This window comes from Microcaecilia unicolor, chromosome 6 (assembly GCF_901765095.1).
Source record: "Microcaecilia unicolor chromosome 6, aMicUni1.1, whole genome shotgun sequence".
Lineage (NCBI taxonomy): Eukaryota > Metazoa > Chordata > Amphibia > Gymnophiona > Siphonopidae > Microcaecilia > Microcaecilia unicolor.
Window position 1 is genome coordinate 114,519,966 of NC_044036.1, and position 27,729 is coordinate 114,547,694.

Here is a 27,729-nt window from a genome sequence, read left to right on the forward strand (position 1 = left end):
GACCTTAGAGATGGTCGTCCCCGGTTTTCGGCCATAATGGAAACCAAGGACGCCCATCTCAAAAATGACCAAATCCAAGCACTTTGGTCATGGGAGGAGCCAGCATTCATAGTGCACTGGCCCCCTGACATGCCAAGACACCAACCGGGCACTGCAGTGGATTTCACAAATTGTTCCCAGCTGCATAGCTCCCTTACCTTCGGTGCTGAGCCCCCCAAAATCCACTCCCCACAACTGTACACCACTACCATAGCCCTAAGGAGTGAAGGGGGGCACCTACATGTGGGTACAGTGGGTTTCTGGTGGGTTTTGAAGGGCTCACATTTACCAGCACAAGTGTAACAGGTAGGGGAGGGATGGGCCTGGGTCTGCCTGCCTGACGTGCACTGCACCCACTAAAACTGCTCCAGGGACCTGCATACTGCTGTCATGGAGCTGGGTATAACTTTTGAGACTGGCAATTTTTTTTTTTTTTTTGGGGTGAGAGGGGGTTGGTGACCACTGAAGGAGTAAGGGGAGGTGGTCATCTGGTCAGTTTGGGCACCTTTTTGAGGCTTGGTCGTGAAAAAAATGGACCAAGTCGACCAAATGCTCGTCAGGGACGCCCTTCTTTTTTCCATTATCGGCCGAGGACACCTATCTCTTAAGCACGCCCCACTTCCGCCTTCGCTACGCCTCCGACATGCCCCAGTGAACTTTGGTCGTCCCTGCAACAGACTGCAGTGGAGAGTGCCCAAAATCAGCTTTCGATTATGCCGATTTGGGTGACCCTGAGAGAAGGACGCCTATCTCCCGATTTGTGTCGGAAGATAGGTGCCCTTCTCTTTCGAAAATGCCCCTGTTGCTGACCTAAACATGTATACCCTGGAGGAAAGGAGAAACAAGGGTGATATGACAGATGTTCAAATATTTGAAAGGTATTAATTTGCAAAGAAACCTTTTCCAGAGACAGGAAGATGATAGAACTAGAGGGCATGAATTGAAGTTGAAAGGGGGCAGACTCAAAAATAATGTCAGGAAGTATTTTTACACAGAGAGGGTGGTAGATGCCTTGAATGCCCTCCCGCGGGAGATGGTGGAGATGAAAACGGTAACAGAATTCAAAAATGCGTGGGACAAACACAAAGGAATCCTGTTTAGAGGGATCGAATCTAAAGAAGCTTAGGGGAGATTAGATAGGAAAGCCAATGCTGGCCTGACTTCTACAGTGTGTGCCATGATGGAGGCTGAATTAGATTTGGATGGGCCAGAGAGGAGCCTTTCTGGAACTTTGGCAACAGCTTAAGAAATTTCAGAACAAGGCCAGTGCTGGGCAGACTTTTACGCTCTATGCCCTAAAAATGGCAAGGATAAATCAAGAACAGTTATACATACCATATGTAATGAGTTTATCTTATTGGGCAGACTGGATGGACCATACAGGTCTTTATCTGCCGACATCTACTTTGTTATTCGTTGTAGGTAAAATCAAATAGCTCTTGGAGTCATCTAAATAAGCTAATATTTTATTATAAAAACTTAATTTTACAATCACTGGATCTCAAGAATAAATAACAAAGTACAGAACTGCTAATAGTTATTATAAATAATACTTATAAGCAATGACCAATTGCTTCCTGTAGATTGTAGGGGGACAGGGAGTTAAATAAGTCCATGCGCACAATTGAATTATGTTGATGGTGATAATTTCTCCATGCTTCCTTTTCAGCAGCAGGTCTGTCAATCACAGGCCACATATGCAATTTGGACAGAGTCTCTAAGTTTTCACTTAGGATACTTTATGGTTTGCAAGGAGATGTCTCTCCAATTGTTTTGGTACAGCATGATAAAAACAAAAATGTTATTATTATTGGCTACATGCATATAGGAGCTATAGACAGTTCTCATTAGTTTTCTTTTGCTTTTGCAGCAGTTAGCACTTTACAGAAGTTAACACAAGTTATTCTCTCGACATGTAGGATTGTATTAAAAAGGACACACAAGCCATATTAGAGACATCCAAGTTGGGATGTCTACAGTTAGGCAAGTATTTTAGAAAAGATCTATATAGATCCCCTTCTAAAATAAACATCTGCATGGATGACCCTGTGGCAACTGGCAATGCCATCTTTAAAGAACACCTGTTATAAGTAAGCAACTTTTCTTTTGTACGTTAGTGTCAGAATATTTCAGAAAAACCAAAGAATCTCTGTGGCCGGATATAAGTTAAAGTCAAACCACCATTTCTCAGTAGCATTTTCTGAAGAGACCCACCTTGAGTCCTGGTTTTATTTGGGGTTTCCGATTGTGGCTGTCAGTAGATACCCCCAACTATTAATACTGCTGCTTCTGATTCATATTGTCTCATAGTTCACTGAAGGAGAGGAAGGGATTGGAAAGCTTTGTAACTGGTGTGGATGGACAGACTGGACAGGCTATATGGACTTTACATGGCTATGAGCCCATCAGATAGCTGGGTGACGTCTTCTTTATACATCCAATTACAAAGAAAAGTTGTTGTTTTTTAATGGAAAATAAGTTGATATCTTTGTATTGGACTAACTGGAGCAGCCTAGTGATTAGTGCAGCATACTTTGATCCTAGGGAACTAGGTTTGATTCCCACTACAGCTTCTTGTGAGTCTGGGCAAGTCACTTAACCCTCCATTACCCCAGGTACAAATAAGTACCTGCATATACTATGTAAACCGCTTTGAATGTAGTTGCAAAAACCACAGAAAGGCAGTATATCAAGTCCCATTCCCTTTCCCCCTTAGTATTGTCCTAATTTGAGGAAGGTAGTTTTGGTCTCACAAAGCTAACCAAAAAATATGTTGTTAGTCCAATAAAAGGGTCTTCCCTTATTTCCCATTTTTTTAATTTTTATTTATTAATCTTTAGGGTGGACTAACATGGCTACCACACTATTTTATCCAAACCAGAAAATGTATGTGGGGGAAGGGGAGGTTTTGCGTGTGCATACCACTTTGAGTGCTCTGAATTTCCTTCAGCTTCTTGCTTTTTTTTTTTTTTTTTTTTGAAGACACAAATGCTGGAAAAAAAAATCCTTTTCATCAGTATTTCCGTTCTAAAGTTTGGGAACTTTATCCCACATTTGGTGTGTGCTTCCCTGTGCCTCAGAAGGATAAACACATGGAAGATATGAACTGCCATGTGTAGGCCATCGTCCATCATAGCAGCAGACGAGTCATCCAAAAGGTTTTGCATGTTGCAGCGTTCAGTTTAAAGTTAAATTTGCATTGACGGTGCTGGCAGAACAATAGGAAAAAAAGAAATATTTATTCATGGACAGCTGCAGATGTAAAAGACGGTGAAGAGGATGAAGGGCCTGGCATGATTCTGCTTAGAAACCAGGAATGATTAGCAAAGGGTTAGAGAATGAATCAGTGATGGAAATTAGAGACTAGTTGTAATGCTTAGTGTTTGGGTCAGGCAGTTTAAGGTGCTTTTGGACCTGTGCTGCAAAGCCCTCTATGACTGTCACACAAGAATGTATTTATAAGCATTTGTGTATTGACGTTGTGGAGGAGTGGCTTAGGGCTGTAAAACAGGGAAGCCAGGGTTCAAACTTTGGACAAGTCCCTTCAATACCTATACCAATACAACTTTTGTTACCTGCTATATCTCCTAATAAGGGTTCAGTGTGGCTTACAAATGTGGTACAATCCAATCCTTTAAATTACTTCATCCAATACAAAACACTCAAAACAAATATTAGTAAAATAATTAAAAGTCGAAATGCTGCAAAAGTACAATTTAAACATTCCCAAACAAAATTGCTTTTAACTTCTTGTGAAAAAAGTAATTTGCTTCAACCCTTCACCCTCCATTGTTTCATGTACTAACCTGGGGGGGGGGGGGGAGGAAGTAATTTTATAACAGAACACACACAGTAAATTGAAATCCTTGCTTGCTTTTCTTTTGAAAATGACCTCAGGGGATTCATGTATGTAAGTTTACACCTGATTTTTCCAGGCACAACTTTCTCTGGGCTAATTTATGCATATATGTGCATACTTTCAAAAGTATGTGGGCACTAGGCAATGTGGATGTTCTTGTCTCATTGGCATGTGTCACTGCTACTGACTGGATGGACTTCTTTAAAGGGGTAGAGGGTGGGAGGAGTGAGGGGGGCCATGGGCCACCTAGATAAAACCGTGGGCTATGTCCCTGATATGAAGGAATGCAAACCACTTCCCACAAGATCACCTCTGCTCTGTTTAGGTAAAGTACTGTGTACAGGCTGAATAGGTATAAGTTTACATTCATATTAGGGATGCAGTTTTATAAGAACCCATTTCTGAGTATAAAACATTGCATTTCTTTTCATATTTCTTATTTATTAAATTCTTGATATACCACCTTTCTGTGGTACAACCAAAGCGGTTTACATGCAGGAATGGCTTTTAAAATTGCCTTTTAGATTGTGAATTGTAACTCCACCTGGTGTGTTGGAAAGCTATCTTCTATTTAGGAGGAAATTAAAGATGTGGCTTTTTGAAGAATTGTTGACAAGATAATAATATATTTTGATAAATATTGTGGAGAGCTGTATGATAACCCATTGCACAGATTGGAGGATTCAATTTTATCATTAGGTAATGTTATTATTTTGAGCGTGGTAGATGGTATTTGTTATGTTAGATGTATAATGATTGGAATTTGACTTTGTGATTGAAGGAAAGGGATTTTTAGATGATTTGTAAAAGAACTGCATGTTACTTTTATGTTCTGCTACTTGTGTAGATTCCATATTGGGTAAGGTGTGGGATATAAACCTCAAATTAAATTAATTCTAAAATCCAAATCTAAACATCTAGGGCCTGATGTTGAAAGTGAATTGGTCATTTGCAAGCACATGATGGATGCATAACTTGCTTGGTCCTGGATTATTGGCATCTATACGTATAATACTGACTCCTTTAACTCACTAAACAGCCACATTTTATGCATCTAAAAAAGGGCCAACATTGGAGTGTGGCAGTTCTAAAGTGGGCACCCCTATGCCATGCAGTGAGAACCTATTCTGTAGCGCCATCTGGGCCCCCAGATCCTGTCCTAGAGTACAGGTATCAGTGTGCCTGCAGTTACATCAGCCATAGACGTGGCTTTAACTGCAGTTGTGTAAATGCAGCAGGGGATATGTGTACCTGACAGTAGACTGTAAGTTACATGTATAAGTAGGAGCCCTGCCTATACTCCACCAATGTATATGCCCCCTTGCATTAATGCACTATGCCACTTATGTAGAATAGCAAGCAGGTTCCTTGCTGGCACTTTTGCAGGTGAGTGTACACTTACACAAGTGCTAAGTATTCTCTATATTTACATGCACAGTGGGTGTATAATTACGAATGCCTGGTTCATAGAATTACCCTTTTAATGGCATTATTTGGCTGCTAAACAGACAAGTTGTGTGTTTAAATTTAACCATGCAAAATAGCAGCTCTGACTTTAAATATAAGCTGCATCATGGTCACTGATCATAGTGCTATGGATTAAATGAGTAAAAGTTAAATGCTGGTCACTGGATATCAGGTCCTTAGACTCCGTCACTGGAGAATTGTGTAAATATATTGTTAACCATGTAATGGTTCTGTACTATGTTGAATACCAGACCCTTAGCTCTCTGCAGCCTCTGCAGTATGTGCATGCATTCCAAACGTTTCTCAGGACTGTGCTGAGTGCACCCATCCAGGAATCCTCATGAGGCTGTGTACCCATGAGGTAGTACTGCACGTGAAAGGTTCAAGAGTGGAATCTGGGGGTGAGCATATCTGATCTGAAGGGGCTGAACATGTAGATGAGTGACAGCAAAAGCCAGAAGGCTGCTAAGGTACATAGGGAGAAGAATGGCGTGGAGGAAAAAGGAGGTGATAATGCCTCTATATAAATCTTTGGTGAGACCTCATTTGGACTACTGTGTGCAGAGCTGGAGACTGCACCTTCAAAAAGATATAAACAGCATGGAGTCTGTCCAGAGGCCTCCTACCAAATGGTCAGTGATCTTTTTGTCATAAGGGATATGGAAATATGATACACACATTTAAATACCTTTTGCTATAAATGTATAGGAAGCAGACATCTTTCAATGGAAAGCTTTTGAACTAGAGTTCATAGGATGAGAGAGAAAAGGGATAGACACAGGAGAATCTAAGGGAATGTTTCTTTACAAAGGGTGGTGGATAACGTGGAACAACCTCTCAGTGGAGATGATGGAGATGAAAATGGTATCTGAATTCAATAAAACTTGAGACAAGTACAGAACATCTCTGTTGTAGAGCTTACTTGGTATGGATGGGAAGACTAGATAGGCTGTGTAGTCTATCTGCTGTCAGGCAATGAATTCTCACGAGCTGTGCTGTGCAGACACTTTAGCTTGGAGGAAAAGGTTTGCTGTAGAGTGAAATCCATCCTTCCAGGGTAGAGAGTTGCACAGGGACAGAAATTTCACCCATCCCACTGGAATCTAACCTATACCCACCTGTACTTGCTAAGATTTATTTATTATTTATTTATTTATGACATTTATATCCCACGTTATTAGCCCAAGTAGAACTCAGGTTCAATGTGGCTTACATAACAATTAGAAAAGCATGAGTGGAGTTGAATGGGTAGATGTGAAGCGTCTGTTTACGCTTTCCAAAAATACTAGGACTAGGAGGCATGCGATGAAGCTACACTGTAGTAAATTTAAAACGAATCGGAGAAAAATAACCCCGCCCCAAAATGCCTATGACCTTCCCTTTGCTCTGTGTAAATTTTAAGTGGATACTCCCCAATTAAATCTAATTACGGCCAATAATTGTTAAAAAGCCAATTATTGGCACTAATTGGCTCATTCTATTAAATTGCACGCGCAAATCGGGGCTTGTCTAAATTTGCGCACTCAGTTTTGCTATTTTCTCTTGTTACTTGTGCACAGTTTGAGTAAGCATGACTTTTTTTTTTTTTTTTTTTACACATTTTCAGAGTTCCTGCCTCAGAGGATATTTAACTACATCTACATTGACTTAGGATCCTAAATATACCAGACTTATTGAGAAGTTAAAATGGCTCTCCCAGTTGTCAGCCCATACTTGCAGTTCCTGGGACTGGAGGGTAATAATCTTTGGGGCTGCCATTTGCAAGCTCTTACAATCCCCAGTAGGCCTCATTGGTCACATACAAACAACCAAACTTTAGTTTTCAGTTTCGGTTTTGGCCGAAACCAGGTGATAAATTTTGGCTGAAGTTTCTATTTCGGCAGAAAGTGTTTAGACAGTTTCAGTAGCAGTTTTGGTTTCAGCTGAAACTGAAAAAAGGAGTTTTTTGGTCAGCCTCTAATTCTGGTTTTCGCCAGAGATTTTGACTATACTCTTCTTCCATCCCTGTGGGAATCCAGTGGCAACTTCTTCCATCCCTGTGGGATTCCCAAGATCCCCCATGCATTTCTTTATTCCAGGGAGTAGGAAAATAGAGGAATAAATCCTTGTAATTCTTCCCCAGTAGATATTTCATTGTTTAGGGTTTTTCTGTTCATGCTGGGATGATATATAAGTTCATTACATTTAGAAACAACAAAGTGGATTATAAAAAGGACTGGAAACACATTTCTTGGGACTCAAGGGGAATTTGCTTTTCATTCTCATACAGTTCTTTTGTTTATACAATGAAAATGTTCTCCAACTAGCTGGTGTTAGGGACCTGTGCAACAGATCCTGCTTCCTGGCCTTAAGCTAGTTGGAGGGTGTGGAAAATGTTACTACACCATCAGTTTCTTGCTAGTGGTAAATCATTTTTTTTTAATTGTACAAGCAGAAACATACTAACGAGTCATAAGTAATTAGTATTTCATTCATCCCATACTGTCTTAATCAGTGCCTGAGCACATTTGGAAATGAATGATAAGTTGATACTCCTCAAAATTGCAACTCATGGGATCTGAACCTAATCACATTCACGTTTATTTAAAAAAAATTTTTTGATTTGCTGAGCACATAATGGAAACCATCATTTCTTCTTCTCAATTTAAATGAAGTTTGAAATGTTTTTGATTTAGTAATCCCTGCTTTGCAGTATTCTCTGGTGAAGAAAGAGCACCATCTTGTGGCCCCAATCTAGATTACATCTTCTCTTATAGCAATCTCTCAACAGACCAAAATTTGCTTCAGTGTCAGATGGGCAGGAAGATGAGATGTGAATGGGAAGGGAGGAGGAGGATAGAGATAGACCACACACAATGGAATTTCTAATATGAGGCTTTCAGATTAATATACAGGTTTGCATTTTATTTGGAAAGTGGAACTGAACTAAAATTTATTTATTTATTTAGATTTATGTACCGCCTTTTTGAAGAAATTCACTCAAGGTGGTGTACAGCAAAAGTAAGTCAAACATAGGCAACAGACAATCACAGCAGTAAAAATATTCAAATAATGATATAAGGTATGTCATAGTATGCTACAGTACAATGTCAACAATATTCAATAAAAAGACAGCATATGGTGTAAGCAAAGGTGAAATATATAGATAGATAAGCTAGAATAGCAGGAGTTAGAAAATAAGGGGATTAATTTAAAGAAAGCTACATATGAAGTCAGAAAGGTGCTTGAATATTATCCCAGCTAGAGTACAAATGAATAAGCATGTCCTGCTACATTATGTGTAAACAAGATAGTTACTTCTTCCATTAAAGGCCTGGATGAAGAGCTAAATTTTCACCTGCTTCCTGAAGTAGAGATACTCCTGTGTTAAGTGAAGTTTTTCAGGGAGTGCATTCCAGAGTGTGGGGGCTACTCCAGAGAAGGCTCGATGGCAGGTATCACATTGTATGATGCCTTTTGGAGAGGGTGTGGTTAGGGATGCTCTGTGGGAGGACCTTGGGGTCCTTGGAAGTGTGTAGTTCTTGAAGATCAGACAGAGAATATTAAATTTATCCCTGTATTGTACTGGTAGCCAGTGAAGTTTTCATTAAAATGATGTGATGCAGCATTCTGAATCAATTGGAGCTGGTGCAAACCCTTTGTAGTCAGATCAGTGTAGATTGCATTACGATAATCCTGTTTTGGTGTTCCATGGCATGCAGAACTGTGACAAGACTTGCCTTCTCAATGTAAGGAGAGAGGCGGCATAGTTGTCGCAAATGATAGAAGCAGCTCTTGAAGGGTGTTTGGATTTGGGAGATCAGCATAAGTGTTGAGTCTAGCTGTTTTCCAAAGTTTCTGACTTGTGGTTTAAGGGGGGATTTGTATTTCCCCAAAGAGATTATTTTGATCAGGTATGTGCCCTCTTGTGTTAGGGACCCATAGAAGCTCAGCTTTACTTGAGTTCAGGCAAAGTTTGTTCTTTTTAGCCATTTTGAATTGCTTTTTAACAGTTTATTCAGGGCTGTGGGTAAGTCAGGTTCAGTGGGTATGAGTAGCTATATATCATCTTTATAGATGTAGAACTGAATGTCCATTGACTAAATCAGCTTGGCTAGTGGCTTGAGGTAGATATTGAACTGAGTAGGTGACAATACTAATCCTTGTGATCTATCAGGTCATTGTCCATGGTGGTGATGAGGTGCTATTGAATAGTATGAACTGTTGCCTATCTGGTAGATAGGATCTGAATCAAGCAAGTACTGTGCCGTTGATACCTATTTCTGCTAGTCATGCTAGCATGATATCATGATCCACCGTGTTAAATGCTACTGAGAAATCCAACAGTACTAACACTGAGGCAAATCCCCTGGCTCGGTTTCTCTGAAGAAGATCTAGTAGGGATACAAGGACCTTTTCTGTTCCATAACCAAGTCTGCATCTAGATTGACATGGATCTAGCCAGTTTCTCTCTTCCAGCTAATCATTGAGCTGAATACAGACTGTTCTATGAGCTTTCCTAAAAATTCAGGTGTTAGATACTTTCAAGCCTATCCCATTGAAGTTTGTTCTTCTTTAGCAAAGGGCAGCCCATTTTAGACAGGCTATTGAAGTCAGAATTGAGATATCCAGGTCAGGATCGTTCAAGTTTCACTAATATTTTAAAAAAGAATCTACTGACATTGAGGCTGTTCTGAATACAGTCCATATATTCACTGATGCAGGAACTCTGGTGGAACCACAAGCAATAGTGTTTTAAGAACAATGACACTTTTGTGTTTTCTGCGGGAGAACCTACTCCAATTGGTCCCTGCCGCAGGTGTAGAAACGCCGAAACACAGCCCATGTCGGGTCTATGTAATAAAGTACTCTCGATTGTTCTACTCTTGAAGACCCATTTGTGCTTCTTTTTTGTGCTTTTAGACCCTCTTGCTATCCAGCTGTTCTAAATACAGCAGAAATGGACATTTATGTGTTAAGTACAAACAGCATAAACATCCATTTTAGAAAATGAAATAAAATACTTCCACAGTTTGAAAATCAGCATATGAACGTGTTTGTGCCGGCACATACACCAGTTTAGAAATATAAATGTGTATTTTCCCAGTGCTGTCACAGAGACTGGTATCCCTTGGCTTGGGAGGGGGGACAAAAAAAACACTGGGTTATCAACGGAGCAGCCTTCCCTAATTCCACCAGTGAAGTGCTGCTCAGTTGGAGCAGTTTGCCAAAACCTAAACATGCTTGGTATCAGGTGTAATTCCCAGCCTCAATCTTTGTCATGCCCAAAACAACCCAGACCATGCCCCCTTACCATGTGCATGCACTTGAATTTGAGGCGTTAAGGAAAAATTTGATTGTACCTGCTACTGTTCTTTCCTTTATCCCCTCCAAATTGGTTCAAGTACTTGGGTTATGCACTCCTACCAGCAGATGGAGACTGAGAACTTCTGAGAGAGCCTATAACTGTCCTGTACAGTCCTTAGCTAGTCAGTGTTTCTCTAACAAAGCCCCTTAAAACTCTTTTCCCTATATTGACCATTGCACCACTATCCAGTAATTGGACAGGAGCCAAAGGATTCCATTCTTCTCTGATATTTTTTATTTTGAACAAATGAGAACAAACAGAGAAACAAAAGAAAGTGAGAACACTCATTGCTCCCTTAAATACTGTAGAAAACAAAGAATCTACCTTCTCCTTCCACTCCCATTTGCCAAACGGAACTAGCCTCTCCCCGCCCCCCAAATAGGTTCTGAACCAGTCTGCAAGGAATAAAGGAAAGAAAATTAGCAGATAAGATCTAATTTCTCCTTCCTTAGCATCCCTTCAGAATAGCTGAGATGCATGGGAAGTACCAAAGCAGTTATCATGGGTAGGCATCCACTAAGCCTGCAGCTAAAACTCCTATGTACTGTCTAGCCTGAACAACCACATAATAATGCTTCACAAACGAATGTAAAGAATTCCAATCAGCCGCCCTACAAATTTCCAGCAGGGGAATAAAAGACTGTTCTCTGCCCACAAGGCAGCCTGCCCTCTGGTCGAATGCATCTTAAGAGGCACCGGGCACCATTTAAGGATATACATCGAAGCAATGTCCTCTTTGATCCACCTGGCTGTTGTTCCACAGAACTACTAAACACCCTCAAAAAAGGGGAGGTATACTAGGTACAATAACTGGTAATAACTCACCCTACAAATAGTGAACTGAAATACGCACACTATAACAAAAGAACAAAATTAAATTGAAATAGTAGAAATTCGTCAGTAAGGAATTGCCTGAGCCCAAGAGCTTAATATGAAATTGCCATATACAGGCTGTTCAATGTGCTGTCCTTGCATCACAAAAATTTCCACATGCTCAAAAAAGAAATCCTGAGGTTTAGAGCAGAATGAAAATTCAGTATCTTTACAATGAAGCAATCTCCAGGAATCAACTAATCTTCATAAAAGGTGACACAGAGCAACTGTTGATTTTAAAGGTTTTGATTAGTGGAAAATTTCCTATCAAGTGCATCATCAAGTGGGGGGTTCATGTCTCCTGCCATTATAACAGTCAGAACCCGCTAAAGCAATTTGTGTATTCAGTTGCTGGAAGGCTGATCCAATTTTGGGGCATATACATTCATAAAAATATAGTTTACTGGTTGATTTTTTTAAAATAACACCCATCGTCCCTCAGCGTTCAGTGCGTGAGATATAACTGAATACTGTAGATCTTTAGACAATATCACTTCATTTTTCCTGCCATGGGCAAGTGAAAAGAAACACTCCTTTACCCATTCCTGTATTAGCTTCTTAGCCTCATGTGCCAATAGATGGAATTCCTGGATAAAAACCACCAATAAGTTCAAGTGTTTGAAATATAATAACAGCTTTTCCAAGCAGAGGGGGTTACATTTTTTTACCTCACCCTTTATATTCTCAGATTTTGTATTTGGTTTGATTCATAGATCCTAAACTGCTTTCCTACCTGTATTTCCTTTTCATTTCCCTAGAAAGTTTGATAACATAGCTTTAATCTGTCCTTTTTAGGAGAGGAAAAAAACAAAACAAAAAAAAAGAGACTTTCCTTCCTTTCACCATCTAAGCTGCTTGGTCCTAAAACTGTTTTTTTTTTTTTTTTCCTCCAACTGAATACCACAAAACTCCAAGAAGTGAAGAGAGAAATATGGATGGTGAAAGCGTAGGCAGAATTTAAAAATGCTAGAAACATACAGAGAGGTGATAAGACGTTTTCAGGTATATTGGGGACACGAGGAAGCCTAAAAATGGAACTGTGAGACTGAAAGCTACTGAGAACCAATATGTGGAGAGTGATGAGGAAAAGACAGACATACTAAACAAGTACTTCCTTTGTGTTCACATAACAAAATCCTGGAAAAGGATCTCAGCTGACAAACGCATTTGTGGGAGTGGAATAGATATTGCACTGTGCATTGAAGAGAATGTTTATGAATAATTGGGCAAACTAAAAGTGGACAAAGCCATAGGGGGCAGCTAAGATACACCCAAGGATATTGAAGGAGCTGAAAGAAGTTCTGGTGGGCCCTCTTAAAAGATTTGTATAATGGATCCTTGGAGACAGGGAAAGTTCCACAGGATTGGAGCAGATGAGGTCCCACTCCACAAAAATGGTAACAGAGAAGTGGGAAACTACAGGCCAGTGAGCCTCAATTCGGTGATAGGAAAAATAATGGAGGCAGTGCTGAAGGAAAGGGTAGTAAAATTCCTAGAGTTCAAAGGCTTATAAGATCTGAGGCAATATGGTTTCCTAATGGAAAATCATATCAAATGAATCTGATTGATTGTATGATTAGGTGACCAGAGAACTGGATCAAGGTTATACACTAGGTATGATCTATTTGGATTTCAGCAAAGACTTTGACGTGTTTCCTCATAGGCTTGTGAAAATTGAACAGGCTGAAGTTAGGCCCTAAAGTGGTGAACTGAATTAGAAATTGGTTGACTGACAAATGACAGATGGTGGTGATGAATGGCATTCACTCAGAAGAAAGAAAGGTAAGTATTGGATTTCTTCAGGGATTGGGGCTGATTCTATTCAATATATTTATGAGTGACATCACTGAAGGATTAGAAGGAAAGTTTGCCTTTATGTGGATGACACAAATATTTGCAACAGGGTGGATACCCCAGAGGGAGTGGACAACGTGTAAAGTGGCCTGAAAAAAATTGAAGAATGGTCTAAGTCAGTGGTTCCCAAACCTGGTCCTAGAGACACCACAGCCAGTCAGGTTTTCAGGATATCCACAATGAATATTCATGAGAGAGATCTGCATTTGTACCCCCTGCTTTCCCACTCATGGCAAGCTCAATGCGGCTTATATATTGTATACAGGTACTTATTTGTACCTGGGGCAATGGAAGGTTAAGTGACTTGCCCAGAGGCACAAGGAGCTGCCTGTGCCTGAAGTGGGAATCGAACTCAGTTCCCCAGGACCAAAGTCCACCACCCTAACCACTAGGCCACTCCTCCACCCCCCCCCCCCCTGAAATCCACTCGCCGCCTCCCTCACAAACCCCCTCCCACACACAACGACCCACTCTCCAAACGTCAACGATAATGGCGCCGCACACACCCCCTGAAATCCACTTGCCGCCTCCTTAACAAACACCCTCCCACACACAACTACCCACTCTCCCAACGTCTCCGGCACCGCAAACAACCTCCCTCCCAGTTCCACCCCCCCCTGAAATCCACTCGTCACCTCCCTCACAAACGCCCTCTCACACACAAACTCTAAAATGGAAAATCAACATCTCTCTCCCTCTCTCAACCCCCCCCCCCCCCCCCCATGGAGAGACAGCATCTCTCTCTCTCACACACACACTCCCCCCACCCCACCCCCCTTAATACACAAACTCTAACAAGAAAATTCAACATCTCTATCTCAATCACCCACACATACCCTCTGCCCCCCCAACTCGCCCCCCCCAAAAAAAACCCCACAAACACATACACTGATGCGGAACAGCGCTACCCTCCCCCCCCCACCCCCTCCCCCAAAATGGCACCGCTGATTGGTCATGCAACTCACACACTCCCAACCAAAACAATAACCAAGGCCCCCCCACACCCCTACTTCCGGTATAGGGCTAAGGAAAGGGAAGTACAGGGGAAGAATGGCAATTTTCCCCCCATACAAACGTTCTCACACACAGACGCCGCTACCCTCTCCCCCCCCCCCCCCCCCACCACACACACACACTCCCCCCAACCACCCCCACAACATCATACACAAACTCTGCCATGGTGAATCTAGATCTCTGTCTCACACCCACCCCCCCACCCCCAACTAAGTACACAAGATCTACCATGGAGAATCAGCATCTGTCACTCACACCCATTCACACAACCAAACTCCCCACCCCCCACACCACCATACACACACTCTGCCATGGAGAGACAGCATCCCTCTCTCACTCACACACACACACTCCCCCCCCACCCCCCTTAATACACAAACTCTAGCAAGGAAATTAAACATCTCTCTCTCTCTCAAACACCCACACACACCCAAAACCCCCCCAACCCCCCCCCCCCCCCAAAAAATACAAACACATACACTGAGCGGAACAATGCTACCCTCCCCCCACCCCCAAAATGGCACTGCTGATTGGTCATGCAACTCACACACTCCCAACCAAAACAATAACCAAGCCCCCCCCCCCCCACACCCCTCCTTCCAGTACAGGGCTAAGGAAAGGGAAGTACAGGGGAAGAAAGGCAATTGTCCCCCATACAAACACTCTCACACACAGATGCCGCTCCCCTCCCCCGTATATCATACACAAACTCTGCCACACTCCCCCCCCCCCCAACACCCACATCATACACAAACTCTCCAAGGGACAATCAGCAGACATACATTCCTTCCCCCCCCCCCCCCCAACATCATACACACACTGTGCCATGCAGAAACAGCATCTCTCTCTCTCTCTCTCTCTCTCTCTCTCTGTCTCTCTCTCTCTCTCTCTCTCACTCACACAAACACACTCCCCTCACACCCACCTTAATACACAAACTCAAACAAGGAAAATCAACATCTCTCTCTCTCTCACTCAGACACACACACACTCCCCCCAACCACCCTTAATACACAAACTCAAACAAGGAAAATCAACATCTCTCTCTCTCAGACACACACACACTCCCCCCAACCACCCCCACAACATCATACACAAACTCTGCCATGGTGAATCTAGATCTCTGTGTCTCACTCACACCCAAACCCCCCCCCCCCCCCCAACTAAATACACAAGATCTACCATGGAGAATCAGCATCTCTCACTCACACCCATACACACAACCAAACTCCCCACCCCCCCAAGCCAACATACACACACTCTGCATGGAGAGACAGCATCTCTCTCTCTCTCTCACTCACACACACACACACACACTCTAATTCCCACCATGCCTTAATACACAAACTCTAACAAGGAAATTAAACATCTTTGTCTCAAACACCCACACACACCCACAGCCCCCCCCCCACCCCAAAACACACACACTGATGCGGAACAACGCTACCCTCCCCCCCACACCCCCAAAATGGCACCGCTGATTGGTCATGCAACTCACACACTCTCAACCAAAACAATAACCAAGGCCCCCCCACACCCCTCCTTCCAGTACAGTGCTAAGGAAAGGGAAGTGTCCCCCATACAAACACTCTCACACACAGACGCCGCTACCCTCCCCCCCCCCCACATCATACACAAACTCTGCCACCCTCCCCACCCACCTACCCCCTCAACACCCACATCATACACAAACTCTCCAAGGGACAATCAGCATCTTTCTGTCTGACACAGACATACATTCCTTCCCCCCCCCCCCCCCCCAACATCATACACACACTGTGCCATGCAGAAACAGCATCTCTCTCTCACTCACTCACACCCCCCGTAATACACAAACTCAAACAAGGAAAATCAATCTCTCTCTCTCTCTCTCACTCTCACTCAGACACACACAGGGGGTGAGCGGCAGCGGCGACGACATGGGAGGGGCGTGGCGTTGTGGCGAGAGCGGCAGAACAGGGGCTGGCACTGGATAGGGGGAGGGGGGACCCTGCCACACACTTGCACCCAGTCTCAATCTCTCTCTGTCACACACACACACACTCGCACATTCACTCTCACACACACTCTCTCAAACAAACACACTCCGAGGAAAACCTTTCTAGCGCCCGTTTCATTGTGTTCAGAAACAGGCCTTTTTTACTAGTTAATATATAAACTAAACATTTTCAGAGATATGAAAGCAGCAGAATTAAAGGTCATGAGTTGAGCTTGCAGAGTGGTAGACTTAGGAACAACATCAGGAAATTAATTTTTCACAGAAAGGGTGGGGGATGCATGGAATGTCCTCCCAGAGGAGGTGGTAAAGACAAAAACGGTGATGGAATTCAGGAATATATTGAATAAATGCAGAGGATACCTGTATAGAAAAAAAATGAAATCCAATTAAAACTTGACCTCATAGCTAGAGCAAACTCTGACAGCTGCTTCAGAGGCTGGCAAGTGGTACTAATGCCATGCACTTCTACAGTCTGGGTCCCATGAATCAAGTTCAGGGCTAGAGTGGACTTCTATGGCAACTCTAGTATTTGAGAAGTAGAACTAGTGCAGGGCAGACTTCTACATTCTGTGCCCCAAATTGGCAGGGAGAGATATGATATGTGCATACTTCATCTCTCACATTCAAAGCATAAGCTATGATTACAGGTGCTGTGTATTTCGGGGCGGGAGGGGGGGTAGAATCATGAACCATAATATCAATGTTAGTGAATAAATAAGTGGAGGGGAAGGGAGGGGAAGACAATCATGGTTGAATGCACAGCATCATAGTGTTATGTTCCAAGATTGCATTGTATAGCTGCTCATATGAGGTTGGCAAGACAAGTTTCTCACTACCCTGGTTTTGAGGCCAGTGTGATTCTTTTGTATTTTCGGATAACAAATTTGTATAAACTACAGAGACACACGTTCACACAGGAAATAGATGCAATAAGTATCTTTAATATGGTGCCAGAGTAGACAGCTACACAGCTTCTGGTTACAGGTAGAAGATATTCATGGCAATCTTACCTCCCGTGCACAGGGAGGGGGGGATGAAGGGTCTGGACTGCAGAGCGGCTAAATCTCCACAGAGCAAAGAGATGGAATTTCAGAGCAAAAAGACAAAGGACAGGAAAGAAAAGCTCTATAGAAGATCCTCAAAAAATACCAGATCATAGTGAGGTTATACTCTTGCTTTGCCCAACCCAAACAGGGCAGAGTCTGTCCAGGATAACCAATCAGAGCACGTGCATGCACACAGAACCTGGCCAGGGTAACTTGCACGTGCACAGAAAGGAATGTTTCTCTCCCTCAGTTACTAACTGATAAAGGGGGGAAGGAGGTGAAGACCTCTGGTTGTGGCAGGGGAGATTTAGTGATATAGCAGTGTAAATATGGGCATGTCAGATAAGAAAAACAGATATGAGGCCAAAGGTAAGGCCTTCGATACCTAGGGAGAGATAAGCAAGTTTGTTCTACATCAGACCGTGCAGGTCTTTTTCTGCTGTCATTTACTATGTTACTATGTTATATCACAGTGTTTAATTATGAAGACGTGGAACATGCACATAGTGCCATGTACAGCTCTGGACATCTTGCTTGGCAGATTGGATGGACCGTGTGGGTCATCTTCTGACAACATTTACTATGTTACCTCTTCTGCATTTAGTTCTAACTTTCTCATTTTTTAATGCTTCTATCATTTGTATGCAGACATTTCAAAGTGTGTTTTTTGTTTGTATCTACAACCTGATTAGCAGCTGACAGGACTAATTTGGAGTCTTTAAACTGTCTGCTCTTCCCTTACAGGCAGCTGGCTTACTTTGTCTTTAGTGCAATCTCTGTATCAGTATGCCCCAGCTTCCCTGTTTTGATAGTATCCTTCAAATATACTCTACTCTGAACTATGCTCTCTTGAGCAGTAGTTAGCTTTCCCCCAGGTTCTAGTTTAAAAGTTGCTTTAGCGCCTTTTTAAACATTGGTGTCAGCAGCCTGGTTCCACCCCAATTAAGGTGGAGCTCATCTTTTTGAAATAGGTTCCCCCTACCCCAGAATGTTGTCCAGTTCCTAACAAATCTAAATTCCTTTTTCTATGTACAATCTCATTCATGCATTGAGACTCCAGAGGTCAGCTTGTCTCTTGAGTCGTACATGTAGAATGGGGAGCATTTCTGGAAATGCTAAACACCCCCCCCCCCTCCACACACACACACACTTTCCTATGTTATTGGTACCAATATATGTCAAGATAGTTTCTCCCTAGCACTGTCTAAAATCTTATCTAGGTGATACATAAGGTCCACCACCTTCACAACAGGCAGACAAGTGACCAACTAATCCTCATGTCCACCAACCATCCAGCTATCTACATACCTGATGATCGAATCTTCAACTAAAATGGTCATCCTAATCCCCCCCCCCCCCCCCCCCCTCCTAGGGAGAAGCTCCTGGAAACATATCTTCAGCATGGAGTTTATTTATTTATTTATTGCATTTGTACCCCGCGCTTTCCCACATATAGCAGGCTCAATGCAGCTTACATAGTAAAAAAAAGTTACTAGAATTGCAAAGTCTTAAAGGAGATTATACGAATTATTGTAAATGTAATAATAGGGTACAGGATAAGTAAATTGAGCATTTGAGCGTAGAGGGGAAAGAAAATGTTGATTAGTACTAATACAGTTCTGATGATGAATCTTTATGAAGAATTTTTTATATAAGTCTTGTTGAATAAGTTAGTTTTCAGCGATTTCCGGAAGACTGTCAAATCATATGTTGATTTTAAGACATTCGGTAGTGCAGATGTATGAAACATTTGATTCCCAGAACATCCCTTCATATACTGAATTGATTCCTGAAACTCAGGGCCACCGATAGAGGGGGCAAGATTCTCCCGGGCCCAGCCTGCAAGAAGAACCCGGCGCCATGGACTCTCCCTCCCTCCCTCTCTCTCTCTCTCTCTCTCTCTTCTGCTCCTGACAGTGATCGCTTCTCCTTTATAAGCTGGGGAGGAGCAGACCTAGGGCTTCGGGTCCTGTGGTTTGGCTGGTGGAGATCCCCAGGCCCCGCCAGCAGAAGAAGCTTTCCTGCAGTGCTTTTCTTCACTCCGCGGCATTGCCTGCCCTGCAGCTGCTTTTCCCCTGACATCAGTCATGCGCGGTTTTGATGAAATTGAGCATGTGTGACGTGAAGGGAAAAGCAGCTGCAGGGGCAGGCAATGCGATGGAGTGAAGAACAGCGTGGGAGGAAGGCTTCTTCTGCTGGCAGGGGGGTGGTGGCGATCCTGGCCCTGATGCGGACCCAGCTCAGTCTCTTGGCGGCCCTGCTGAAACCAGAGTGAACTGTTTTATGAGTATTTGTGTAAGACACTTTAATGTTTAACTTCTGTGTATGAAAGACCCAACATATATATATATTTTTTATTATTATTATTATTATTATTATTTTGTAGTGCCCTGTTTTGACATGACAAGGGTAAAATCAGCTACAGGTCATTATAAAGTCTTTTTAAAATTAGCAATGGGATGTTATCAAGAAGTATATGAACTGCACAATATGATCCAGTTGCACTTTCAAACTGATTTTGGCCTTGTGATGGTAGGTGAAAGGTATTTTATTGTCCTGGATGTCAGATAAGGGAGGGGCCAGGGATTGTGCTGTATACAAAGGCCAAATTCAGCACGGCAATATTTAGGACTTTTTTATCTTTATTTTTTTTTTGCTGGTCCCATGCTAATTTTTTCATTAGCACATGGGACTTACAAAAAAATTAACATGAGAGCACTTACTGCCTTCTGTTTAGGAGGTGGTAAGTGCTCCCACATTAACATAGCATTATCCAGTTAGCACTTGTTAAGTACAATGTGCTAGCTGATTAATGCTTCCACACCCATTCTCTGCCCATCACACGCCCCCTCTAAAAATTATTTTTGTAAAATATTTATCTCACACTTAGCACATGCAAACAGGTAAAATACCTCAAAATAAATATACTGAGTTTTGCGGTAGCCTGTTTTTCATGTGCTAAGCACATATTAGGCCTTAATGCCCTTTAGTAAAAGGGCCTCTTAATGTGTTTTGTGAACACATTGCACGTCCCTTCTATGTGATGCGCATTCTTGTCACAGGAAATGGGAGATATATAGAACAGTCTTGTAGTTAGAGAGCAGTGGGAAATGGTCAGAGAATTGAAGAGAATGTGGGATAGGCACAGAGAAAGACTCATCGGCAGTGGGGAAAGCCAGCGTAAACCTAGGTAGCGTGTATTCTATTGCAGTAAGTAGATTGAATTGGACAAATGTGATGGCCTTGTGATGGTTCTTTCATGTGGTACACTGTATTTCTGCTGCTTTGAAGGGCTGCACTCATGTGTTTATCCTGAATGCAGTTCATTATGAGCACTGTTTTAATAGCAAATTTTCACCTCTGATTTCTCTCTCTTTCTTTCCAGCATTGGGGTTGATGGTTTTGGTCAGCCTGTGGGAATGCCTGGGCGCCCAACAACTGCATATGGATATCGCCCAGATGAACCATACTACTATGGATTTGGAACACGATAGTTCTGGTGTAGCTCCTTAGTCGGGCATAAGGGCAGTAACTGCATGCTGTGCATGAGGGTTGCTTTTCTTTTTTGTTTTTTGTACTTAGATGCAAACTTTCTCCCCTTATCTTCCAACCCGTGACTACTTGCAAGCCTCACTCAGTGGCTCTTTTTCATAGTTGTATTTATTTTGTTTTTGTACAGTATTTGTCCAGTGACTTAAAAGCCAGTAGTAATCTGACAAAAAAAAAGCACTTTGTAGGTAGCAAGAGGCAGCAGTTCATGAATTTCTGCACAAAGCTGAGTAGTTCTGCTAGATCATGGCTCCTCAATGCATTTTCAATGGTGTCCTCATGTTTCTGTAGTTACTAACCTGTGGCTTATTTAAATGTAATTTCCATAGGAAATACCCCTTACTCCTTCCTATACTGGAAACTTATCAGAACCCGTTCAGTTCTTGAGGCCACCTCACACTGCAGTGCTGTGTCCAGAGATATACCCAAGTCCCATGGCAGATTATTCACTTGGGACTACTAGGTATTCTTAATTAAATTTATGAAATTAGAGAGAGAGAGTTCACTGAGCTCAGAATCACATAGAACATTCTCTTTAGTCTCCAAACACACTATTACATGAAGATTAAACTCTAAGAAGAACTTATCACACTTTACAGAGCTAAAACAATTCTAGCATCATTGGTGAACTTTTGATACTCAAAAATGTACCTTGTAACGACAGCTGTTTTTTTCCTGTGTGCGACTGCTTATAAAACAAAAAAAAAATGCAAAGCAAAGAGCAGAAAAGTACCTGACACTGAAATGATAGCATCAAGTAGATAACATTCAAGAACAGTTTTCCTGCCTCTACCCTAAAAAAATTAACTTGAGGAGTGGGACATTGGATAAATTATTCAAAAGATATAAAAAGACAGTTCCCTTTTGGCCCTTCCCCCTCAAAACATCCATGTGCCAATACTGAGCACAAGCAAAAGGGTTTGAGTTTCAAGTTTTTAACCAGCAGAGAGCAGTTTTCCTAAACCATTTCCCCAGGAAAAGTCTGTATATTGTTTCATAGCAAAGGGGGGCATTCCTAGCGTTCTGTGTAGGTCATGGGGTGGCATTTTCCAATCTACACGTTTTATTTCCTATGGGATACATTGCATCATATGCAAATCTGCACAGATACTCTGTCGTTGGAGCAATTTTCACTTATGCTGCTTTCACTTTGAAAACTGTGCAGAACCTGTGGGTAAAGCTTGTTCGTGGATGTCATAGCAGCATGAGCAATTTAACACATGTCCCTGTACTGTGTTTGCTGCATTAGCACACGTGTAGAAAGAGAGGCCACCAAACAGGATAGTCTAAAAGCTTCTGTTCTGTTCTATACAGAATATTTTGTTGTGAACTAGATAAAGAAGGTCTCAATCCTCTTGTTTAAACAAGTCTGGTTGTGTAGCTCTCCCAAACCATCTGTGTGGTATAGTGGTTCCCAAACGTGTCCTGGGGGGAACCCCCAGCCAGTCAGGTTTTCAGGATATCCACAATGAATATTCATGAGAGAGAGAGTTGCATGCATCTCTCTCATGAATATTCATTGTGGATATCCTGAAAACCTGATGGACTGGGGGTTTCCCCAAGTCAGCTTTTTGAACCACTGGTGTGTGGTATCATGCCCTCCAAGGTTCATTCTTGTTTAGTGTTAGATGTGCATGTTTCCAGTGAAATTCTTGCAATTGAATGTTGACCCTGCTCCATATGAGCTTTTGGCGCCATCCACCCGATGCATGGATGTTTGGAATCTCTCCTTACCAGGGGCAATTTACAAACTTCCACTAGGCAGTGTTTTCACTCATTTCAAGTTAAGGTGAAGGTGTCCTTAGCTATCCCTCTGAAGGTAAAGCAAAAAAAACAAAGAAAAAGTATGCTTAATTAGAGTAAAAGCTGGAATATCAAACTGCTGTACAACCCTTAAAATATTAACTATATAGGTTCATGGAAGAACTCTGCTTTTCATGCTAAGGATTCTTTCCCCACCTCTTCCTGCAACTCAAGTTGCATAAAATATAGCACACTATGGGGTAATTCTGTAACAGTGCGTCCGCGTGATGCCTATTTTAGAAAGGCAAGTAGGTGCCTACTTACCTTTATAGAATACCAGCTTAGTGGATGAAATACTGTGCCTTTAATTTAAGTATAAGCACTTAGCCAGCTATAGAGCTATGTCAAATGCACGCTATGTAAGATACATATTTACAGAATTGCATGGAGGTGGAATTTTGGCATTTATGTGCATGTATAACAGTATTCTAGACATGTTAGTGCCTACTTTATAGAATTACCCCTATATAGACTGCAGGCTGTGTGGGAAAGGCATGAGGGCAGAGAATACAGCAAGGTGCATGGGTGTTACAGCTTCTGGTAAAGGCAAGCTATGTGCATAGATTTTTGCAGCACTGTGTTGCTTGTCTACTGTCCAACCTCTGTATGTGCTCCTTTGCTAATGTAAAACAAAGCTGGGATTCTGTTTTCTTCCAGGCTGTTTGTCTCCCTGTAGAGATAAGGTGGGTTGGAAGATCACGGGGTCCATATAGGAGCTGTGGAACATAATGTTATGGTATAACACATTCTACTGCTGCTTTGTGCTGCTTAAAATGGTGGTTTTCAAGATAACAGCAATGCATGATGGACTCTAAGACCTGCAAAGCAAATGATTTGATACAGAGGTTTAGATCAATTAAAAAAGAAAAAAAGAAATATCAGCACTAAACACATGGATCTACATACAGTGATGTGAAGTTAGTGTTTGTATGTGAAGAAATCCCAGTATTACATATACTTTGTTACTCTGATATGTACTGTGTCTGTTAACAGTCACCAAATAAACACTGGATCCTCTTTCCTGAATGTGTCTGTATCATTTTCATTCAGATCATGCATCCAATCCTTTACTCCTAAAACTGATTGACCCACAAACAGATCAAAACTTTCTGTTACAAAAACATTTTGGTTCTTCCAGATGGGCTTCTATCATACATAGGGCCGGTCTTAGGCAGCGGTGATAGGAGTGGTCGCACAGGGCCCTGCGCCTCCAGGGGCCCCACGGCGCTCCCTCTCTCTCTCCCTGCCATTGCAGCGATCTGACTCCTTGCCTGCCCTCCCGGCATGTACCCGAAGCCACCCTGGTGGTCTAGTGGAGTCTTTGGGGTAGGAAAGATCCTCAGTCTTTCCTTCCTGCTGCCACCGCTGACTCCCTTGTTGCCGCTTCGCTGTTTTAAAATGGCTGTCGAGACTTCCACTGAAGTCTTGCGAGGCCGCCTTTGGAAGTCTCGGCAGCCATTTTAAAGAAGATGCAGCAGCAAGAGGGTCAGTGCTGGCAGTGGGCAGGAAAGACTGGGGATCTTTCCTTCCCAAAGACTCCACTAGATCACCAGGGTGGCTTCAGATATGTGCCAGGATGGTACCCTGCAGCTTGAGGGAGCGGAGAGGATTTCTGGAATAGGTGGGTGGGAGGGAAGGGGAGGATACTGTAAAAAAAAAAAAAAAAAAAAATCAAGGTAATATCTGTGTCATCTGGAGAGGCTACTTAAAGGGACAGGGAGGGGAGGATACTGTAAAAAAAAAATCAAGGTAATATCTATGTCATGTGGAGGGGCTGGTTAAAGGGATGGGGAGGGGAGGATACAGTAAAAAAAATAAAGGTAATATCTGTGTCATTTGGACGAGCTAGTTAAAAGGACACACTAGTACTATTATATTCGTGCAGAGATTTTTTTTTCTCCTGGTAAAGGGCCACTAATCATGTTACGAGAATTAGGTGCTCAATATTCAGACTTTCTATCTATTTATTTATGGCATTTTATCCCACATTAAACATGAATTAGATTGAAACCTGTGATCTTTTAAAATCTTTTCTTTTTCTGTGCCTACATCAAAAGAAAAAAAGATGGCATGCGGGAACTTGCTCCTTTTGCTTTGTGGAGTGCAGTGGTATATTATAAAAATGCACTTGCCTATTTTTTTATTATTATTATTATTATTACTGTTTCACAGAGAAAGTATTAATTAATGATGGAAGGGTTTCATTTGTGCAGAACTGTCCAGTGTCAGTCTAAGGGGCTAGGTTTACTAAGCGGCGCTATGGGCACGTTAGCATAAATGGTGTACGCACGATAAACGCTAACATGCCCATAGAAATGTATAGGCGAGTTAGCGTTTAATGCGCCTTAAGTTTACAGGTGTGTCAAAAAACGCTAACGCACCTTAGTAAACATACCCCTAAATGTGCCAACATTGTCCAGTTCAGTACACTATTAGCAGCCAAGTTCATACAAAGTTAATTATGTTCAGTGAAAAATAAATCTGTTGGCTCAGGCTGCTTGCTATGTGAATATTCAATCACTTTCATTATTGCTACCAAGTATTACAACAAGAGGCAGGGCTAGGTGGGACCACTGGAACCTTACCCAACCCTGCAAGAATTTATCCCATCCCCACCCATCCCTGTAAGAATTTAACCTGTCCCCGCAAGAATTTAATGATAGATTAAAAAAAAATTCTGGTCGGCTCTCTGTCTCTGGATTCGAGCTGTAGCTCTGCAAGCAAGGAAGGAACAAAAGTTGAAACTTGGAACACTCTGGTCTATACATGTAAGACTTGTCTCTTATTCACTGGCACTGTATGCTGAGAGGACGCCACATGCACACGCCAGTAGGTCAGGTGACATCTGATGCTTGTGCCTCTGTCAGAGCCGAGGTCTGTGCATCAGCCTGGGAGCAGAGAGGATTAATAGTAACATAGTAAGTGACAGCAGATACAAACTTGAATGGTCCAGTCTGCCCAATAGGCACACTCATTATCCATTCATAATTAAATCAACAATGAATGTGATATTATATACTTGTTTATGGTCTTTCTTTGGTGTTTCTGGGACATAGACCATAGAAGTCTGCCCAGCCCTATCCTTACGTTCCAACTGCTGGAGTTGTTGTCGAAGCCCACTCCAGCCTATTTGTCTTCTCATTTGCGGGAAGCAGACCATAAAAGTCTGTCCAGCAGTGTCCTCATGTTCCACTAAAGTTGCTGTCTAAGCCCTTTCCAGCCCATCCTAAACCAGCTTGCCATATATGAGACACAGACCATACAAGTCTGCCCGGTATCAGCCCTAGTTCATCACAGCCAGAGTCAACATCTAAGCTTCACTTGACACATCCACACACGTGACCATTTAAGATTAGGTTTTTTAATTAGAGGTCCTCTGTGTTCATCCCATGCCTTTTTTAATTTTGTCACCATTTGTGTCTCTGCCACCTCCTTAATGGAGACATTCCACATCTATGCTGTTAAAGCAAGGAGGAGAAGACAGCACTCAAAAAACTCGGTACTCAGTAAGTGAGAGGCTGGCGCAAGTGCAGCATACACTTTCACTGGAACCCCGCAGGAACAGCTTCCGTCCCCATGGGAACCCCACAGGCACAGTTTCTGACTCCACAGGAACTGTTTCTATTCCCACGGGAACCCCACAGAACTGCTTCCATCCCCACATGAACCCCGTTCCCATGCAAGTCTCTATTTGGGAACCACTGCTTTAGCCCCTTCCCCAGATGGTGAGATTCTCTGTAAGTTCTTTGGGGGGGAGGGGGGATTTGTTTGGGGTTTTTTTCTTTTTTTTTTTTGGGGTAGAGCTCTCTGAGTCTTCAAGTTCAGAGTCCCTTTTAGGTATAAATTTCCCAGGATGCAACCTTGTTGCTGGTTCCTTTATCCTTGTAAATTTTTCCTAGGACTCTCCTTGGTCTTCACTTATTGTTTATTAAAACCTTGCTAGGGAATGGATGTGGAGGGGCATAATCAAAAGGGACGCCCAAGTTTTCCTGGGGACGTCCTTGCAGACCGGCCCCGTGAAGGGGCAGGGAAACCAGTATTATCGAAACAAGATGGGCGTCCATCTTTCGTTTTGATAATACGATTGGGGACGTCCAAATCCTGAAATTTAGGTCGACCTTAGAGATGGTTGTCCTTAGACTTGTTTTTTTTCTGATTTTCAGCGATAATGGAAACCGAGGACACCCATCTCAGAAACGACCAAATCCAAGCCATTTGGTCATGGGAGGAGTCAGCATTCATAGTGCACTGGTCCCCCTCACATGCCAGGTCATCAACCGGGCACCCTAGGGGGCACTGCAGTGGACTTCACAAATTATTCACAAGTGCATAGCTCCCTTACCTTGTGTGCTGAGCCCCCCAAAACCCACTGCCCACAACTGTACACCAGTACCATAGCCCTTAGGGAGGAAGGGGGCACCTAGATGTGGGTACAGTGGGTTTCTGGTGGGTTTTGAAGGGCTCACATTTACCACCACAAGTGTAACAGGTAGGGGGGGATGGGCCTGGGTCCGCCTGCCTGAAGTGCACTGCAGTACCCACTAAAACTGCTCCAGGGACCTGCATACTGCTGCGAGAGACCTGAGTATGGCATTAGAGGCTGGCACAAAATATTTTTAAAGTTGTTTTTTGAGGGTGGGAGGGGGTTAATGACCATTGGGGGAGGTCATCCCCGATTCCCTCCGGTGGTCATCTGGTCAGTTCGGGCACCTTTTTGAGGCTTGGTCGTCAGAAAAAAAGGGACCAAGTAAAGTTGGCCAAGTGCTCGTCAGGGACGCCCTTCTTTTTTCCATTAGGGGTCGAGGACACCCATGTGTTAGGCACGCCCAAGTCCCGCCTTCGCTACTCCTCTGACACGCCCCCAGGAACTTTGGTCGTC

General features: G+C 42.7%; 1 protein-coding gene across 1 annotated transcript in view; it reads left to right on the plus strand.

Moving 5' to 3' along the window:
• The window catches only part of KIFAP3 (kinesin associated protein 3), a 249,844-nt gene extending 225,968 nt beyond the window's left edge, over positions 1-23,876 (plus strand). Inside the window, exon 20 of the mRNA XM_030206053.1 lies at positions 20,884-23,876. Within this exon, the coding sequence (XP_030061913.1) occupies positions 20,884-20,992 (109 nt within the window). The 3' untranslated portion in view covers positions 20,993-23,876. The remainder of the gene's footprint in view (positions 1-20,883) is intronic.
• Positions 23,877-27,729: the final 3,853 nt, after the last annotated feature.